The 21749-nt window shown below is 41.4% G+C and overlaps 2 protein-coding genes across 3 annotated transcripts in view; both read left to right on the forward strand.

The window, feature by feature from the left end:
• The window catches only part of RAB27B (RAB27B, member RAS oncogene family), a 172911-nt gene that overhangs the window by 42291 nt on the left and 108871 nt on the right, over positions 1-21749 (forward strand). The window lies entirely within an intron of this gene.
• Positions 2383-5649, forward strand: LOC122684611 (52 kDa repressor of the inhibitor of the protein kinase-like). Its single transcript, XM_043888692.1, is given in 2 exon segments — positions 2383-2474; positions 2476-5649. Coding segments are annotated over 2 exon segments (2286 nt in total). The 5' UTR covers positions 2383-2397; the 3' UTR covers positions 4685-5649.

The following is a 21749-nucleotide window of genomic DNA, read 5'->3' on the forward strand; positions in this document are numbered from 1 at the left end:
GGAAAGGTAGTTAACTTGGATTTATATTTAATTTGACTTGTTTATTGGTTGCTGTCTCTTCTTCTTAACCTTCCCAGATGTAAGCCCTTGATTACATTCATCATCTTCCCATTCCCTCATCGAGGTTGCAGAACTGGACACATATCAGACACCCTATTAAAACTTGTCTAACTGAACTCAGTTCTCATGGAGTAAATACCGTGTCCCTACTCTCATATCTGTGTGGATAAATTTCAAATCTCTGTATCTGACCAGACATTTTCTTTTGACCCTGTATCTCCTGAAGTGTAATATTCTAAGCAGATGTTGAATATATAATCAGGAGATAGGGATTAAAGCTTTGGCTGTGCTCTCTGCTGAGTATATGTGTTTAGAGCAAAACCTAATGTTTCTGTTGTATGGTTTTCTCATCTGAAAAGTAGAGGTGATAGTAATCGTATCCATATCTCATTTGGAAAATGAGCTGAGATTGGTGAGTGAGCTTTGTGAGTAGTTGTGCTTTCCTAGGTCACCTTTGTGGTGATGGAATGTCTCCCCTTGGATATTTGCCATCATATCCTCAACACTCAATCCCTCCACAAATTCTGTTCCTCTTTGGAATTTTCCTTTGTCTTTTAATGACACTGCCACTCTCTTAGGTTTAAAATCGGTTCCTATTTTTTAATTGTCCCTTTTCTTTGTTTTCTTTATTTAGTTGCTCTTCAGGTGTATTGATTCTTCCTTCAAAATGTATTTCAAACTTGTCTACTCCAGGGTAAAAATTTGTCCTAAACTCCTGCTTTTGTCTTCTAACTGATATCCGTTTTTCGTGATATTTCACAACCCCAACCCACTTCAAACATCACCAACCAGATTTACTTTCAAAAAACATTGCTGGGTCATCGTACTTTCCAAACGTCGTATTTTCCTTCACGTGTTTTCCATTGTACATCTTTGATTCATTCATTTGTTCTTTTCATTAACTTTTTAACATCTTTTAAATGCTGGTTTCATGCCTAGACTACTTACAAGGCGCTAAGGATGCATAAGTAAAGACCCACAGATTCAGGAAGACTTTGGAGTTCTCATTAGAATGAAGATATTTAAATTCTGCATCTATCCTGCCCCTCCAATCTTCATTTCCTTTCCCCTCAAGCTCAATGCTCACCCCCAGCCCACTATAGGCAACCTTGATTCTTCACTCTTCCATGACTAAAACGTTACATTCGGATCTGATTTCAAGATACACTGTTCATGCTGCTTCCCAGCCCAGAATGTCCTTCATTTGTTAAGCAAACGTATTGATCAAGGCGCTTTGTGCAAGGCAAAATCCATTCTGCTTATACTTGTGGGTCTAATTTAAAATGTGCTTTGTCCCAGTTGAACTCAAGTTGAAAATCCTAATGGCTTCATCTGTGCCTTCTGGGGATACAGGATGCTGAATTATTCACTGCCTTATGATTTTGCTTTTTTGTGTGTTTGTCTTGCTTCTACGCAATGAGATGATAAACTCAAGAAGTTTAGAGGCTTGTTAACTTCCTACATTTCCTCCCCTTGCGATATACCCAGCCCCACCACACAATGAGCTGCCTACAGAAAACATTTTGCAAATGCTTTTTAATAAAATGAAGTATTGAAGAATGAGATACTGGCCTAATCCATTGCTCACTGTGACAAAGCAACTTACTAATGTTTGTTCTGTGGATGATGAGTTCTGTCAGGAAATGGAATTGGGCATGAGCACGCTTGCGCATACACACACACACACACACACACACACACACACACATACACACACAGACTTCCCTATTCAGTCAAATGTGTTTGAGAAATAATGGGTTAAATAAAATTAAACTAGTTTATTTATACCAGGACTCCTCAGATCCCTTAATATGCTAATAAAAATTGACTTCTTCCAACCAGAACTGTAGTTTCTCAAATTTATTTAGCTACAGAACACAGATGTTTTTGTTGTGGCTCATTCTTAATATTAGTGAGCAACAGTCACACACCTCTGGAATTGCCAGTTTTAGACTCAGTAAACCGATGAGTTCCTCAAGTTCAGTTCCAGATATGAAATAGCTGCAGGAAGTAACACAGGACTTCATTCCATTTCATCATCTTCATGGTAACCCTCCAGAGATTATCAAAAGCTGCAAATAATAAAAACAAATATAAAGCAAAGCACCATTGGAATGTTACAAAGGGGTCATTATTGGAGAATAAAAGGGCAGTGATGACCCTGTATGTCTAACTTATAGAGGTTATGTAGCAGGTAGAATTGAAGCTGGCAGGCTTATGCAATAAACAATGGATTAAGATTCAGAAGAACTGTCCCCTCCCCGGCCCCGACGGGCGGGCGGGCGGCCCTGAGGAGGCGGGAAGGGGAGGGCTGGGTCGGCCGGCGGGCAGACAACGATGCCGAACTTCTGCGCGGCCCCCAACTGCACGCGGAAGAGCACGCAGTCGGACCTGGCCTTCTTCAGGTTCCCTCGGTCCGGCCAGATGCCAGAAGTGGGTGGAGAACTGTAGGAGGGCAGACTTAGAAGATAAAACACCTGATCAGCTAAACAAACATTATCGACTGTGCGCCAAACACTTTGAGACCTCTATGATCTGCAGAACTAGTCCTTACAGGACAGTTCTCCGAGATAATGCCATACCAACAATATTCGATCTTACCAGTCATTTGAATAATCCACATAGTAGACACAGAAAACGAATAAAAGAATTGAGTGAAGATGAAATCAGGACACTGAAACAGAAAAAAATTGATGAAACTTCTGAACAGGAACCAAAACATAAAGAAGTAAACAACAGCAATGCTCAGAATCCCAGTGCAGAAGAAGGGGGTGAAGAGCAGGATGAGGACATTTTACCTTTAACTCTTGAAGAGAAGGAAAACAAAGAATATTTAAAATCTTTATTTGAAATTTTTATTCTTATGGGAAAACAAAACATACCTCTGGATGGACATGAAGCTGATGAAATCCCAGAAGGTCTTTTTACTCCTGATAACTTTCAAGCACTGCTGGAGTGCCGGATCAATTCTGGTGAAGAGGTTCTGAGAAAGCGCTTTGAGACAACAGCAGTGAACACACTGTTCTGTTCCAAGACGCAGCAGAAACAGATGCTGGAGATCTGCGAGAGCTGCATTCGGGAAGAGACCCTCAGGGAGGTGAGAGACTCTCACTTCTTTTCCATCATCACTGACGATGTGGTGGACATCGCGGGGGAAGAGCACCTGCCTGTGTTGGTGAGGTTTGTCGATGAAGCTCACAACCTGAGAGAGGAATTTGTAGGCTTCCTGCCTTATGAAGCTGATGCAGAAATTTTGGCTGTGAAATTTCACACTACAATAACTGAGAAATGGGGATTAAACATGGAGTACTGTCGTGGCCAGGCTTACATTGTGTCTAGTGGATTTTCATTCAAAATGAAAGTTGTTGCTTCTAGACTTTTAGAGAAATATCCCCAAGCTATCTACACTCTCTGCTCTTCCTGTGCCTTAAATATGTGGTTGGCAAAATCAGTGCCTGTTATGGGAGTATCTGTCGCATTAGGAACAATTGAGGAAGTTTGTTCTTTTTTTCATCGATCACCACAACTGCTTTTAGAGCTTGAAAATGTAATTTCTGTCCTCTTTCAGAACAATGAAGAAAGGGGCAAAGAACTGAAGGAAATTTGCCATTCTCAGTGGACAGGCAGGCATGATGCTTTTGAAATCTTAGTGGACCTCCTACAAGCACTTGTTTTATGTTTAGATGGTATAAATAGTGATACAAATGTTAGATGGAATAACTACATAGCTGGCCGAGCATTTGTCCTCTGTAGTGCGATAACAGATTTTGATTTCATCGTTACCATTGTTGTTCTTAAAAATGTTTTATCTTTTACAAGAGCCTTTGGGAAAAATCTTCAGGGGCAAACCTCTGATGTCTTTTTTGCAGCCAGTAGCTTGACTGCAGTGTTACATTCTCTAAATGAAGTGATGGAAAATATTGAAGTTTATCATGAATTTTGGTTTGAGGAAGCCACAAATTTGGCAACCAAACTTGATATTCAGATGAAACTCCCAGGGAAATTTCGCAGAGCTCAGCACAGTAACCTGGAATCTCAGCTAACCTCTGAGAGTTACTATAAAGAAACTCTAAGTGTTCCAACTGTGGAACACATTATTCAGGAACTGAAAGATATATTCTCAGAACAGCACCTCAAAGCTCTTAAGTGCTTATCCCTGGTACCCTCTGTCATGGGACAGCTCAAATTCAATACGTCAGAGGAGCACCATGCTGACATGTACCGAAGTGACTTACCTAATCCTGACACACTCTCTGCTGAGCTGCATTGTTGGAGAATCAAATGGAAACACAGAGGGAAAGATATAGAACTTCCATCCACTATTTATGAAGCCCTTCATCTACCAGACATCAAGTTTTTTCCTAATGTTTATGCATTGCTGAAGGTCCTATGTATTCTTCCTGTGATGAAAGTTGAGAATGAACGCTATGAAAATGGGCGAAAGCGTCTCAAAGCATACTTGAGGAACACTTTGACAGATCAAAGATCAAGTAACTTGGCTTTGCTTAACATAAATTTTGATATTAAACATGATTTGGATTTAATGGTGGATACATATATCAAACTCTATACAAGTAAGTCAGAGCTTCCTACAGATAATTCAGAAACCATTGAAAATACCTAAGGGACTTTGAATCTAGACTTTCTCTTATATTTGATATTTGAAAAAAAAAACTTGTAAGAAATTTAAAAATATCTTACAGAAAAGTTGTAAGGGTAGGCCACTTAATCACTGAATATCTTGACCTGTAGGCCTCCCATTGAGTACATTAGTCATTGATAATCTGCCTGTTTAAACGGCCTGTTCGAATGCCCATGCTTTGGAGATCTAACTGTTCTTCCAGAAGATAGCACTGAAAGTACCATATTACAGTTTTATGTGATGTCTGCTAATGGCACTTTGGAACTGTTTTAGTTAAGTGATTTTAGACATTACGTTTATCACTGTGGATCAAATTGTCAGGTATTAAGTTATCAGATCTTTGAAAAAATAAAGTTAGAGGAGGTATGGGAGGAAGGAATGCATTTTGTAAAATGTTACAGTGAAGCTCATGACTGACTTTTGAATAGTAGGAGTTATAAGTATGCTATTAAAAATCTGTAAAGGACAGTTAAGAAAATTATCAGACTACAAGAGAAACGTGTAAGCTTGTCAAACAAGGATTTCAGTGTAGATTTTCTCTTTATCAAGTGAAGTTAAAGCAACAAGTTAAAATTTGAATGGAAGAGCCTGCCATTGTTGTTCCACATCTGGTTATTGCTGTTTACATTCCTTTATTGAGCCTACGTCTTCGTAAGCTTTTTGGCAGGTATGTGTTGAACACTTCAGTTTCGTGGTCAAGAAAGGATCAGAGGCCATGGATACTGACAACTGATTTGTCTGTTTTCTTCTGTCTTTTTCCATGACTGTATCTACTGCCTCATCTTGATTTACAAGCAAAGCCTAGAAAGCCTACAAAAAGAAGTGTTTTGTAGTTTATCTAGGAATAATACAGAAAAATTGCTGTTATTTTTGGTGAAGAAAATCAATTTTGTATAGTTTATTTCAACCTAAATAAAATGTGAATTTTGTGTAAAAAAAAAAAAAAAGATTCAGAAGAACTGGCTTCCATTCTTGCCTTGCCCTTAACTGCCCTAAGAAGTGAGCAGATAATTTACTATGTCCAGTTGTCAGTATTTTTTCCATTTATAAAATGAAGTGAAAGTCACTCGGTCGTGTCCAAATCTTTGTGATCCCATGGACTATTCAGTCCATGGAATTCTCCAGGCCAGAGTACTGGAGTGGGTAGCCTTTCCCTTCTCCAGAGGATCTTCCCAACCCAGGGATAGAACCCAGCTCTGCCACATTACAGGTAGATTCTTTACCAGCTAAACCACCAGGGAAGCCCATAAAATGAAGTTCAGTTCAGTTCAGTCACTCAGTCGTGTCTGACTCTTTGCGACCCCATGGACTGCAGCACACCAAGCCTCCCTGTCCATCACCAACTCCAGGAGTTTACCCAAACTCATGTCCATTGAGATGGTGATGCCATCCAACCATCACATCCTCTGTTGTCCCCTTCTCCTCCTGTCTTCCATCATTCCCAGCATCAGGGTCTTTTCGAATGAATCAGTTCTTTGCATCAGGTGGCCAAAGTATTGGAGCTTCAGCTTCAGCATCAGTCCTTCCAATGAATATTCAGGACTGATCTCCTTTAGGATGGACTGGTTGGATCTCCTTGCAGTCCAAGGGACTCTCAAGAGTCTTCTCTAACACCACAGTTCAAAAGCATCAATTCTTCAGCACTCAGCTTTCTTTATAGTTCAATTGTCATACAATGAAGGGGTTAGGTTAAATAAATACTAGTGTCTGAGTGCCAATGTTTCTGTCCTTTTCATTTTAGTTGTGTCTTACTCTGCATACAGATTCATGAAGCATGCCTCCAGACATCTACGTAGTGCATGAAATGCTAGAAATCTCCAATAAGGGATGTGCAGGTGACTGACTCTTGTTTTATATGCCCTCTGGTCGTTTGTGTGCGGTTCCCCAGAGAGAATAAACTCAGCTTCATTGTAAAGTGAAGAAGCGATGCCTGCAGAGGGAATTTTTAATGTGAATCATGGAGCTAAATCATCACTAACTAATGCATCCTAATGTGACTTTCCTAATGGCTTCTTCAGAAGGTTGCTCCTGGTTCACTTTGGGCTCTTCCTTTAATAGTACTAAATGATGAGAATGTAGGCATTTGGCCACAACTGATAAGAAACCTTTAAAGACTATCCAGTTCGCTTCAGTTGTGAGTGAATACAAATTTGGACTCTAGACTTAAACAGAGAAGGGGGGAACACTTTGGTCTATCACAAAGATTTTTCCCATCTTGAAAGCCAAAGATTTTTTTTTGTCCAAGACTTTTAGCATATAGCCTAAAGGAAATGAAACACTAAAGTACTTTCTCCATTTTTCCTCTGAAATGTTTGCTCTAATACTCCCCAAGCAGGTTTGCACATGGGTAAATAATCCGGAAGGGCAAATAACTCTACACACAACCAAGGTTTACCCAGTGGCTCATACCGACATAGGGTAGGCGGTATTGACTTTTCAGGAGTCACCAGCTGTTCTAACCAAATGGTTAGAGGTCATAGTATAATCCTCCTGTGAGATAATGGCCGTGAGGGCGTTTGATTGCAATAACTGTTTAACTCCCTATATTTTCAAGAGAACCACCAGTAGATGGTGAGTGATTAATGGTCTTTCAAACAAGATACAACTAAAAATAATACAAGTAGGACCTGTTGGTATCAAGGTGTTCACCGACACAGTGAGACAATCATTTTATTTTGGTATTTTAGATAATAACCCTGAATACCATGAAGTCAGCAAAGGTTGTTTATCTTCCATTTTTATCTTATTTAATGTACACTCATTTCATTCCATCTGGTCAGTCCTCAACAAGTGGAAGTCAGACTTTGGTTCTTTTGCTTGCTTCCCACAATTCACCAAAGAGCACACAAAATCACCACCACTGCCGCCCTCTGCATGTAGAATTTGCTATTGTTGTATGGTTGAGCTCTGCCTACTGTGTGGATGCAGGAAGCTCAGCCTTATCGCCAATGTGTTCTTAGTCGCTTAGTCGTGTCCAACTCTTTGCGACCCCGTGGACTGTAGCCCGCCAGGCTCCTCTGTCCATGGAGATTCTCCAGGCAAGAATACTGGAGTAGGTTGCCATGCCCTCCTCTAGGGGATCTTCTCAACCCAGGGATAGAACTCAGGTTTCCTGTATTGCAGGCAGATTCTTAACCATCTGAGCCACCAGGGAATCCTTATAGAGGAATCAAATTGTAACGGAATGTTTTGCTCCATTAAAGTAACCTAGAATCATTTCAGGGAATTCCTATGTTGAGGGAGCTAGTGAAAAACTAAATGATGATCAGAGACATAATGATAAGTAAGAGATGACTCTTTCTGCCAAGAATCCCAAGCCAGTAGAGACACAGGGAAGTCAGGCCAGCACCAGCCACAGTACCGCCCAGTAGGAGCCACTGCAGACAAGGAAGGTGTCTGGTGGCTGGATGGGTACCCTGAGAAGGTGAGACTTGAGCTCCCATTGAGAGGTGGAGTAGAAATTCATCAGATAGATAAAGGGGAAATCGTTTTAACAGTAAATCCAAAGAAAAGATGGGGTTAGAGAGTGAAGCATGTTATAGGAATGGAAAAATGTTCCCTATGGATAAAGCATGAAGGTGTTTGTGGAGATGGGAGGACTGTGATGCTGTAATAACAGGTGATGGTCAAACAGTGAAGAGTCTTGAAGGGCAAACAATCTTGAAATTAAAAAAAAAATTATTGCCTCAAGTCAATAAAGAGCCATTGAGAACTTTTACATTCTCTTTCCTACACTCAAAGTAAATATTCTTTTCATATACACTAAAAGGGAACACCCACAGGCTTTCTATATTTGATTTCATCTTTGCCTCTTGTCTCTTATATTCTCATCAGTGAACTACCCCCTCAGGGCAGGCAACATTAACAATCTAATCTAACCTTCACTTTCTCATGATTCATGTAATCATATACAAATGTATAAAAGCACACATAGATGGAGTTGTCGTTGTTTAAAAAGAATTTACTCATTTTTCTATTCTTTTCTGCATCTTGCGTTTCTCACTTAATGCCTCTTTGAAGCTCCTCCAGATTAGCTTACATTTTCAAGGCTTCATGAAATGTGAATATCATATTTTCCATGTTTACTTAATTCATCTGTTCATCTATTGTTATGGCTTTTCTTTGCCTTCAGCTTATATATACTTATGTGTGTATGCATGCTCAGTTGCTTTAGTCATATCCGACTCTTCGTGACCCTGTGGACTGTAGCCCACCAGTCCATGGGGATTCTCCAGGCAAGAATGCTAGAGTAGGTTGCCATTCCCTTCTCGGGGGATCTTCCTGACCCAGGGATCAAACCTGAGTCTCCTGCATCTACAACATTGACAGGCAGGTTCTTTACTTACTGAGCCACCTGGGAAGCCCATATATACACATACATATACCTATATATTCTTACAAACCTGTTGCTATTTCTAGGGTGAATACTTGATTTTAATAAATTTCCATATTCTCAGGCAGTTATAACAGCACACATATCTGCTAGCAGTACATGAGGACACCTTTTATTACACAACTTTTATAGCACTGGATGATATAGTTCTTTTTCCTTTTGGATGATCCATTGTATATTAAATTTTAACATTATAGCCACCTCATTAGTACAATAGAGCACAATTTCTTCTATTCACCATTGGGATTTCATCTTTTGGGACTAGCTTTCCATTTTTTGCTCACTGTAGTTGTATAATTTTTTCTTGTTAATTTTTGAGAGCTCTTTGTCTGTGGTCTGTGAGAGTAATACTTATTTAAAATCTATTTTGTCTGATGAATTTTAATAACAGTATATTTTGTCATACAAAAGATTTAATGTTTATATGTTATCTTTTCATTTCTAACATTGGTGTTTCTGGTTGTGGTTAAGAAGGTCTTCTTTTCTCCTACATTGTACATGTATTTAATGAGATGTTCTTTCACAATTTTGTGGTGTTATTTATTTTAATGATGTCTCTAACTCATGTGGCATTTATTTTTGTATATAAGGTATGTTGGGTCCAATTTCTTTCCCTTTAGTTAAGTAGCCTGTTGGGCCACATTATTTATTAAGTAAGCTGCTCTTTCCTTCATTACACCAAAATATTTCAATACAACCTAGTTGTTGTGGCTCAGTTGCTAAGTCATGTCCGACCCTTTGAGATCCCATGGACTGTAGCACACCAGGCTCCTATGTCCTCCAATGTCTCCCAGAGTTTGCTGTCACCTTCAAAATTCTTCTATATTCTGGGATCTTTTTCTGGATTCTCAAATCTGTTTCATTGATTATTTTTTCTGTTCCTATGCCAATACTATGCATTTTAAGCACAGCCTTAGAGTGCTTTCTGCTATCTGCAGAAAGGGCAAGGCTTATCCCTTCTTTAACATTATTTTTCAAAATTTTCTTCACTCTTCTTGTTCTATATAGATGCTAGCATCATTTGATCTGATTCAAAAAATCTTTTTGGGGCTCTAATTAGAATTGAATTAAATTTATATATCAATTTTGGGAGCAAAGTCTCTAAAGTTTTCCTCACTTAAGTTCTGTCCCTTTCTTGTTAAACTGAAGAGTCTTCAGTTGTGGCTTTGCCTGACCAGATGTGCATTTTAAATGTCCAGTGCAGCATCAGAATGGAGAAGACGTCAATAAAACCACGCAAGGAAGTCCATTATGTGATATTGTCACTGTGCAGAAGATGCTGAGTCTAGGATATGGCAGTGACAGGTGGGCCAAGAAGGGACTGACTGAAAAGAGAGTTATTTTGCAGATAAAGATCAGCTTCAATTTTTAATGGAATCAATTCAGAAGTTAAAGGAGACATAGAAATATTTAATGACTTAGGTTCTTGTGCCATTCATAATGAGATGACAGAGTAAGGTAAACATTTCCAAGAGTAGAGAAACAATGAGCTCAATATAGGACGTATTTCCTTTTTAAAATGTCTAGTAATGTGAATTTGGAGTTGAAGTGAGAGATCTGGTTTAGAAGCATAACGGGGGCATCATAGGGTGAAGATTATAGTTGAGGGGTGTGTGTGTATGTGGAGAGGGTGAGATTTCCCCCAAAGACCATGCAAAATAAGAAGATAAAAGTTCTTTAAAGGAATTCTTCCACTCTCTCTTTAAAACATCGAATCAGATCTATGTTTGGCAAAGTGACAAAGGATATTTCTACTTGTGAAGAAGCCAGGCAAGGGATAAGTATCCACTCAGTTTTCCTAAAATAGAAGGATAGATTAAAACCAGCAGCCTAGGACACTGTGATCTGAAGACTGTGGGTAAGAATAAATATTTACTTTGTTTATGGTGTTGAGGAAGTCTAGTCACTTTCAATGTATGACAAAACCCACTGAAATGTTGTGAAGTAATTAGCCTCCAACTAATAAAAAAATTAAAAAAAAAAAAATATCTGGCACATACAAAAAAAAAAAAATATATCATCTGTATTACTTGATGGAGTAAAGACTTGCTCATTTGCACACATTCACTGATACACATGCAAATCCGCACAAACACATTGATTTATTCAGAAGCGCCTCTGATTTCTTTGTGATGCTTTTGCTTTTTGATGAGCTGCCATGTTTATTTCTAATAATGAGTTTCTTTAGAGAGTGTGTCTCTTCACCTCCAATGATAATATTATCAGTATAGTCACATAGAGGTCCTGGGTGGGTATTGCTTTGTTAAATGACATTTGGCAGCTGGCTGGCGAGGTTTAGCCAATTGCCATGCCAGATATTTAGTAACATAATGTATCATGGGTTGGATGCCAATGGTTCTTGGACCATTTCCTCTCTGTGCTTACGTGCTATGGGCCCAGGGGGGTGACTAGCAAAGTGGCATGCTTTATTCATCTGTGAATAACAGCATGTGCAAATGAAGCCAGGGAATTAGAACTCTCCTTCCTTTGCTGGGGAAAAGACTGTTCTGGTGGCTCATCCTTAATTCTGCATTGGCCTCTGGGCTTATCCTTATTGATTGTTCCCACATTTTCATGCAGCAATTTGAATCAAAATGTAGGATGTTTCAGTTAAAAATTGTATGCCTCCAAACTTCAAACAGACGTGAAGTCTGAGAGTAAGAGATGTTTTGCATTTAACTACTTATATTGAATTAGGACAGTGAAGATCCTTACTCTAAATCCAGTTCTCCTTTATTAATTATTGCAAAGTAATATCTAGTGCATTATATTTTATATTCAATTTGTTGCATACTTAGTAAAGTGAAAGTCGCTCAGTCGTGTCCAACTATTTTCAACCCCATGGACTACACAGTCCAGGAAATTCTCCAGGCCAGAATACTGGAGTGGGTAGCCATTCCATTCTCCAGGGGATCTTCCCAACCCAGGGATCGAACCCAGGTCTTCCACATTGCAGGCGGATTCTTTACCAGCTGAGCCACAAGGGAAGCCTGAGATACTAGAGGGGTGGCCTATCCCTTCTCCAGCAGATCTTCCCAACCCAGGAATCTAACCAGGGTCTCTTGCATTGCAGGAAGATTCTTTACCAACTGAACTAGCAGGGAAACCCACATAATTAGTAAGGAATACTTCTATTGATTCACTTAGTTAACAAGATTTTAATCAGGATATACTGTGTACGGGCTTCCCAGGTGGCGCTAGTGGTAAAGAATCTGATGCCTGTCCTCGTAGGAGATGCAAGAGATGAGGGTGTGATCCCTGGGTCAGGAAGATCCCCTGGAGAAGGATATGGCAACCCACTCCAGTATTCTTGCCTGGAAAAATCCCATGGACAGAGGAGCCTGGTGGGCTACAATCCATGGGGTCCCAGAGAGTTGGACACGACTGCGCCCCTGAGCACACACACTGCTGTCCACACTGAACACTGCTACACACACAGCGACTGAGCCTGTGTATAATCACTAGGCCAGATGCTGTCCCATCCCGTATACTTAAATACGTGCGATTCTTACTGCTTTCATTTGTTGGCTCCTTTCTTTGTGCAGCTCACCTTTGCTACCTGGAAGCTCAGCACACATAGCATGCGGCCTGGGGGAGGTCGCTGAAAAGGCAGCGGGGGTGCCTGCACCAAGCGTGGAGATGACTTTGGCCTGATTCTCCCCAGGCCAAGGAAACAGCTGGTGGAGGCTCCTCCCTGGAAAGGGAAGGGGTATCACCATAGTGGTGAGCTCCAGTTCCTTCCTGTACAAGTGTGGCTCAGCGTGATGGCCTCTGCTCTGTCTCCATGGCTATTATTTACTATTCCTTTCCGTCATGCCACTCGGGTCAAATTGACCTTGTCTTCTAAGCATTTGTGTGTGTGTGTGTGTGTGTGTGTGTGTATGTTAGCTGCTCAGTCATGTCCAACTCTTTGCGACCCCATGGACTGAGCCCACCATGCTCTTCTGTCCGTGGGATTCTCCAGGCAAGAACACTGGAGTGGGTTGCTATTTCCTCCTCCAGGGGATCGTCCCAACCCAGGGATCGAACCCTTGTCTCTTATGTCTCTTGCATTGACAGGTGGGTTCTTTACCGCTAGCACCACCTGGGAAGCCCTAAGCACTTGACTCTGTCTTAATTGTTGCAGATACACATAAAGAAAGATTTTTTACATGAGAATACACACTTGTAGCAGAGGGTACAGATAATAAAGCAGGATTATTATCTGCTTTATTATGCTGCTTCCTAAAGCCAGAAAGTGTCAATGAATTTAACTTTTGACTGGTAGGAAATATACCTTCTATTTTTTTTTTTTTTTTGTAACATCTTCATTTTCTTCAAATGGTAACCAGAGGAATCTTCAAAAGAAACTGTACGTTGTGGCAGCCTGGATGGGAGGGGAGTTTAGGGGAGCATGGACACATGGACATGTATGGCTGAGTCCCAGAATTGTCACGACATTGTTAATCATCTGTTGCTGTTGTTTAGTTGTTAATCTGTGTCTGACTCTTCTGTAACCCCATAGACCATCACCCACCAGGCTCCTCCATCCTTGGGGTTTCCCAGGCAAGAATTGGAATGAGTTGCCATAACCTTTTCCAGGGTCTCTTCCAGACCCAGGGATAGAACCTGCTTGTCACTCACTGGCAGGTGGATCCCTTACCACTGAGCCACTAGGAAGACCCAATCAGCTATATCACAATGCAAAATAGAAAGTTTTGAAAAAGGAAACTATATAAATGAATAACTAAAATGCACACAAAGTGTCTCTGCCAAATATATTCTCAATCAGCACTCTACTCTTCACCTCTCCCCCTCAAAAAAAGTGAGTGCTATCAGAAAAAAATCATAGATTATCATTCAGAAGTAATTATAATCCTGTAAGGTCAATTTTTATACTGGGAACACTCCCCTGAAGGGGTTACTATATTAATAGATAAATTATAGTGAGCATCTCTTCTATATGACCAACTCAGAGCTAGGTGCTTTGTTTGTGTGTTGCCTCATTAATCCTTCCAAAACTCCACAAGGAAGGTACCATTATTATTTCGCTTTGCAGACAAGAAAACAGAGACCCAGAGAGGTAAACTGGGTTAACTGACTAAGGCTATGTAGATTTTAAGGCGTGAAACCAAACCTGAATGCAAGATGTTTGACAGACTTCTAAGTTCTAGGAGAACTTAACTACCCCAATAGTCTCAATCTCAATAATTATGTAAGCTGCTGACTATTCACTACTTGCTATATTCCAGAGAGATGGCACAGCTTTGCATAACTCTGTTGCATTCACTTCTTGTTGTGACTTGGAGAAATTGAGACTATTCATTTCTATGTTCATTTCCACTTTATAATGAAGAAACACTGTTTAGTAATTGATCAAGGTGCTCAAATAACATCTTCTTCCTGCCATTCTTTATCTTCATATCCTGCTTTATTATTTTATTTTCCCAGCACTGACTTCCATCTGACAGTTTTGTAATCACTTGTATATTGTCAGTCCCCTCTCACTCCATCGAAGGCTCCTTGTGTTTTGCTTACCTATGCATCCCCAGGGCCTAGATCTGTGCCTTAGGAACACAATGAGCATAACAGATATTTGCTCAGAGGTTGAATGAATAAATACAAAAGAATTTGTGTGTTTCTGGCGGCTGTCAGTCATTGCTCTTGCATCCTGGGAGGAACTTGGCCTCTGTCATTTCCAGTGCATCTTCAGAGAACCTGGCCCTGGGGTGGGCACTTCAGCTTTTCACCCAGGCTTAACTTGGGGAATGTGTCTGCCATTCTCCTTTTGCACAGCCCCCACCCAGAGGACGCCATGACAACACTGTCAGCATGAAGCAGCTCCGAAATTGTGCAAAGCCCAGAAATGATGTCTGGCACATCCTCAAGCTCCCATTAGCTAAATGATGGAATGTAGCAGTTGCACTTTAGACCTTTTTCTTGAGGCTGGAATTGATGCCAATTTGACAGTATTCCATCCGTTACACTTCCAGAAAACAGGCTGAATTTCTTGGCCTAATTTTTGTCCTCTTGGCATCATATTGCCAAGGAAAATGGATCTAGGAATTTGCTCCCCTGCCTCAAACCCAGGCATTAATGTGGTCCTTTCCGCATCCATAAACTCTTGCCATCTTTTTCAACTGCCAAGCTTTGTATCCTAGCCTTTAGGATGGTACTAGTGTATGCGGGCCCCATGGAGTCTGACCCCAGAATAACTGTGAATTGAATCTAATAACCCCTTGAAATCTAACCCTTGTATAATTCATCTTCCGCTCCTACTACCCCCCAATAGAACCACTTGTATGTCTCCCACGTCAGCCATGCTACCTTCGCTCACAGCTTTTGCTCATGTTGTCCGCTCTCCCTGAACATCACCCCTCCTCTTGGCGACCTCATCGTTCTCTGGTCTCTCCGCCTTTCTCCTTGAAACCCCCACCGCCCACGTGAGCGCCTGATCAGCATCAGTGCCATCGCTCACCATCGTACGCCTGTTGAGTGTCTGGGCGCTTTGCAGTGTCCCAGACTCTGGGAAGCGTTGTGATACTATAAGGCAACCTGAGGAAAATGCTGAGGCCCTCTGGCATTTCCACAGATGATTTCTCGTGGAAAAGATTGGGAGTTACTACACTGTGATCATAGCTCTGAGACTTAGGTGCTGCTTGATCAGGAAATAGGTCAGATGTGACATTACGAGCAGACATGTAGCATTTGTGAATCCCTTGGTATAAATCCCATTTGTTTGCAAATCGATTTTCTTGACTTCAGTGTTTTTAGGAAACAGAGAGAAACTGGCCTTTCAGTATTTCCAATGAGGAAAGAAAGATGCCCGTAATGTCAGCTATGAGCTACAGCACCACCCCTCCTCGGGATGGTCTCCTGCTCAGACAGGCGAGGCCTGGCTTCAGGCGGAGCCCCCCAACCCCCACTACTCATCACACACCTTTGCATTTCACCCCAGAACCAATGAACTGATCCTTCTCTGAGGCCTCAACCATGGATAAAATCAGGCTTGGTAGAGTCACCTTTGGGGAGTGTGAGCAGCCTGGGGCCTGCCTTTTGTAGGCAACAGGGGCCAGTAAAGCTCAAGTGTCTGGTCTCTCTCCCTGGTTTCCTGAAAGCTCCACCTTCTGTGGTTGAATGACTCATAGAAAGGACAGCCCAGAAGACAGGTGCCATCGCTGCTTTGAGGAGATTGCAAAACCAGCAGTGAACAACGCAGAAGACTTCCTTTTCTTTCTGGAGGAGAGAGTCTAGAGGGTGTTGCTGTGATGCCCTTGTGCAGATTTCTGTGCGGACCCCTTCATTATTCTGCAACTATCAGTTTATGTGCCTGCCTCTTGGACTATGGAAATCTTTGGAGTCTTTTCATTTTTGTGTCCACAGTGCTCAGAGTAACTCCATCTCCCAAGCAGTCACATACAGACTATTTGGTGACTAAATGAATCTGATCACAATAACATAATCATATATAATAATTGGGTACTGAGAAGCCTTCTTTATTCATTTACATTTTGGGAGAAGGGAGATACATTCTTAAATTTGCAACACCTTTTATAAGGCAAAATAATTGTTATAGCTTTGAAGAATATGAGCTCTGGCCTGTTAAAGTACAGTAGTGACAAAGGATAAATGTTGAGTGGTGAGAAAGGAGAAGAGACCATTCAAAACATGGAACTACAGAACTCACAGAAAAATTAAGGATGGGATGGGGGCTGGTGGTGAATGGAAAAATGTTACTAGCAATGCATTGATGAAAAAACATTTTTACAGAGTTGGAAATCAGAACAGTATTTTTGCAGCCCAGCATACCTGCATAGTTAAGCTCTAGCTGCACTTAAGTTCAGTGGGAAGTTCTCCAAGAAAAACCGGAAGAATTTAGGAGAAATTTAGTAAGCAGCATGGAGATAACTTACCTTTTGTTTAAGTAATTAATTTGTGTGCTGAAGAACTTGTCCCTGTGTTCTTGGCTGTGGTTCTTTAGGGTGACTGTATTTAGCATTCGGTATTTATTTGCTATTTGTCTTAATTTTCCCTTTACCTCCTTAAAAATAGATTTAAATGGAAAATAGTATTTCCTTATTTCCTTCATGATATAATCAAAAACAAAGTTCCTCACAAATTTCATTAGGAATTGACTATTTGGTTTTTAAGTACTTCTTTCAGTATAATGAGTGGCATTTTCTCTTAGTCTATTTCTCACTTTTACTTACTGATTCTGGTAAAAAAGACAAAATAACAGGACAAGGAAAACTTACTAAAGAAGTCAGTGTGCATATGAAGAATCTCCTCCCCTGCCAATTTGCTATAACAGTATACAGCTTTTCAGAATTATAAATTTATGTATAGTTTTTTCTTCTCAAAAATCTTTTGCCAAATGTTGGCAGGTTACCTCTGGCCAACAAGCCATGGGATCTTTCTCTTAGTATCACACAAATGCTGTAATTGCCTTTCTCTGGGTAGTTCCAGAATTTGCATTTGAGCCTCTGGCCATCACCTCCAACTGAACACATATTGATGCCATATTTATTGTTTTTCTCCAAAATGGCTACATAGCACAACCCTCAGTTGCCCCTGCTGGATGTCTTCCCGTTTCCCCATGTCTTACAGTCTCAGAATGTAACACATTAGCTCAGAGAGCGCTGCATGGATGAAAGCAACTGGTGTTTGAGTCATACAGTTCTGGATACAAATCTGCCTGTGACACTTGAAGAAGTTAATTCACTTCTGTGAGCCTATGAAGGGAGATGAGACACCCGAGCCCGTCACTAACGCACATCAGCTAAGTGACATGGAGGCTTACCTTCCCTCACTCAGCCGCTTTCTGCTGACCACTTGCTGTGCAGTCTGCTTGGCTCTGCGGTAAAAGACTGTCCTCCCAGTTTATGGTGTAGCTTTTAGTGAAGTTCAGTACCTGGCTGCCGTTAGCCATAAATGGTCGCTCTGTTTAAGGCTGCCCACTCTGGGTTAAGCCAGCTCTCTGCCCTGCTTCTCTCCTCTCCCTTTCCTTCCGGTGAAGACGGCCTGTGTGTGGTCCTTGGATAGAGCTTGTGTTTTCCTACCTCTCTGCTTTGTTCGCTTTGGCTTCTACTCGCCTCTAAATCCTTTCTCATTCCTTTCTCTACATGTAAACTCTTCTCGCCTTTCAAGGGTTAAGATGGCTCCCTTGAAGTCATTCTAGGCTCTTTTAGACAGCAATTCTTTCTCCCTCCTCTAAAATTTTGTGGCGTTGATTCTCACCATTGCGTGCATGCTCAGTGGCTCAGTCGTGTCCAGCTCTTTGCGACCCCGTGGACTGTAGCCCATCAGGCTCCTCGATCCGTGGGATTTCCCAGGGAAGAATATTGGAGTGAACTGCCATCTCCTTCTTCAGGAGATCTTTCCAACCCAGGGATCAAACGTGTCTCTCTTGTGTCTCCTGCGTTGGCAGGCAGATGCTTTACCCCTAGAGCCGCCTGGGAAGCCCTCTCACTGCTGAGTAAGATGCAGATCGCCTGAAGATCTTGCTGACTGTGCCGCTCTCACACACCGAGTTACACACCCCGCTGCATAGGATTGGAGTCAATAGTAGAGGCTTTGGAAATATACAAAGTAAGACTCATGATGGATAGTTTTTTCTATTTTCCCCCTGAGCATCCCGGGTCCTGGTCCCATCAGGCAGCACTGCTCCGTGGGGCACCGCACAGACAATTTCAAGACTGAGGTCTCATGCTTTGAAGGTACAGTCAAAATCAAGCTCAGCACAGCAAAAGAGGACTATACACAGCCACATAGGAAGGTCCAGAACTGAGAAGCTTCCATCAGCCGGAAGGACTAGATCAGTGGTCCTCAAGGTGTGCTTCTTCAGGGCAGTAGCGTCAGCATCATGAAGAGTTCGCTAGAAATGCATGGTATTGGGTCCCATCTCAGACCTGCTCTATTAGTCTGTTTCCTCTGACAAATCTAGACAGCATATTAAAAAGCAGAGACATTCCGTTGCTGACAGAGGTCTGCATACTCAAAGCTACAGTTTTTCTAGTAGTCATGTATGGATGTAAGAGCTGGACCATAAGGAAAGCTGAGCACTGAAGAACTGATGCTTTTGAACTGTGGTGCTGGAGAAGACTCTTGAGAGTCCCTTGGATGGCAAGGAGATCAAACGAGTTAATCCTGGAAAGGAAATCAGTTCTGAATATTCATTGGAAGGACTGATACTGAAGCTGAAGCTCCAATACTTTGGCCACCTGATGCAAAGAGCCGATTCGCTGGAAAAGACCCTGATGCTGGGAAAGATTGAAGGTGCAAGGAGAAGGGGACGACAGAGGATGAGACGGTTGGATGGCATCACCGACTCAAAGGACATGAGTTTGTGCAAATTCAGGGAGGCAGTGAAGGACAGGGAAGCCCGGCATGCTACAGTCCATGGGGTCACAAAAAGTCGTACACAACTGAGCGAGTGAACAGCAGCCCCGAGGGCTGCTATAAGAATGTACCACATCCTGGGTGACTTAAATAACAGAAATCTATTTTCTAGCAGTGCTGGAGGCTAGAAATCAAGATCAAGATGAGCAGAGTTGTTTTTCCCACGGCCTCTTTCCTTAGCTTGCAGATGGTCACCGCCTCCCTGTGTTTCTTTTCTTTCCTTTTTCTTTTAAGTCTTCCAACAGTGTATTAGAAAGAATGTAGACAGTTTTAAAAATCTTCACTGTCATGATCATAAATTCAGGTTTTTAGCCCTGATACAAGCTGAATCAAGAAATGAAAAATCCAATAGTGTATTATAATGTTTTTCTCACTCATTCGCTATACAACACAAACATGAGTTTGCTCTAAGTGTATAGATTCTCAAGCAACACTGCACAGCCTTTCTTTGCCCTCCATGCCAAGAGATTTAAGAAGATGCTTTTTTTGCAACAACAATTTAGTTTGTTTTAAATACCCCAGGAAATTTTTCTTCCTATGCTCTTCCCTTCCTACTTCTCTTCTTTTATTAAACACCAGTAAGATACAACTTTATGGCTATTCTGATATATTTTTGTCATTGATTGTCGTATAAATTCCAGGAAAACCTCTACAGCGATCTTCAGAATTAAAATTCCAGTGATTCTTTCAATTTGATTGTAAAACACACTGTTTATATTTGCTCCATTTTCTGAGTAGTAATGATGTTGACTCTTCCGTAACTTCAGAAAACCATAGTAACAAGTCAGTCAATAATAGCTAGAGCAACATGTTTTTTAAACTGCAAATATACTTTACAGTTCTTCCCTTGGTTCCATTAATGAGATAAGTATACAGTATCCGAATCCTGTATGAAAACTAGAACTAAATGTGCGACTGACACAATGGATTTCTTAGGCTAATAGTGATAAGATTCTTGCGATAGTATTTTAAACTACTTTGGGGAACACACCAAACTGATGCTTAGCATTACCACAGTCCTTTCAGAGTTTGAGGAATGGGTTTTATCACCTCCCCTACTGTGATTTTGCAACTCTGATATCCATTTCTAAAAAGCGTTTCAAATGTGGTAGCTGAATTAGCAAATTCAGCTTTAAAATGTTAAACATGTAGCCTGTGGAGATATACATTTTTCTGTTTATGTATTTGTGCATATGTATGTATGCCCGGCTTCCCTGGTAGCTCAGCGGTAAAGAATTCACCTGCCAATATAGGAGACCCGGGTTCGATCCCGGGGTTGGGAAGAGCCCTTGGAGAAGGAAATGGCAACCCACTCCAGTATTCCTGTATTCATTCCTGCCTGGGAAATCCCACTGACGGAGGAGCCAGGCGGGCTGCAGACCAGGGGTCACAAGGAGTCGGACACAGCTGCGTGTTGCTGAGCACACATGCACGTAAGCACAGTCGTCGTGCTTTTAGATCTTTCGTTGTCACACTAGGTTCTCATGTTAAAGTTTTCTGATTACAGTTGCAACTAATTCAGGCTCACAGTGAGCAAAAAGGCAATTTATTGTGAGGATAGAAGGAAGGGGAACCACACAAATGTTCTGGAAACTGCTTCCTTCAGGCTTGCATTTTATTCTTCCCTTTCCCTTGAAATCAATTTCTTTCTCTTCAGTCTCTGTGGTGGAAAGTGATGCCAGTCACATGTTTCAAGCTTATACCTCCATTCCTCAAGAGACCAACCAGACTCTGGGCTTCCAGAATTACAGATACCCTTGGGAAGCAGCCCACGGATCAGAGTGGGTCTTGTGCCTGACCCCGAACCAATCAGTTGTGATAAAGGCAGAATCACATTGTCCAAATATGTTTGCCCCAGTGAAAATATGAGAAAGAAAGGAGAAGGGAGAGGATGGGGAGAGTGATCCGTAAGGAGCCAACCATGGAATAAGCATCTAGTCATGCCTCATCTGGTTCTGCTAGGCAGCCAAGGAATCAAATAATTTCAAATCTCACTGTCTTTTACCTTTTTGCATCCCATTTTCAATACAGTAGTCACAGTGAATGATCCCCTTAAAACATAATGTTAAATCATATCACCTCTCCCGCCCCGACTTAAAATGCTCAAATGGCTTCTGTCGCTAAGTGAAAACCTCTATGATCTTACCCCAAACCGCCTTTCTAACCACATCCCTTTCCCCTCACCTTTGTTCATCCCTCCAACAATTTCCGAATTTCAGATTTCCACAGTGCCTGCCCAGTCACTCAACAGACACATCTCTGCCTCAAGACCTTTGC

The sequence above is a fragment of the Cervus elaphus genome, chromosome 27 (genome assembly GCF_910594005.1).
Source record: "Cervus elaphus chromosome 27, mCerEla1.1, whole genome shotgun sequence".
NCBI classification, from domain to species: Eukaryota; Metazoa; Chordata; class Mammalia; order Artiodactyla; family Cervidae; genus Cervus; species Cervus elaphus.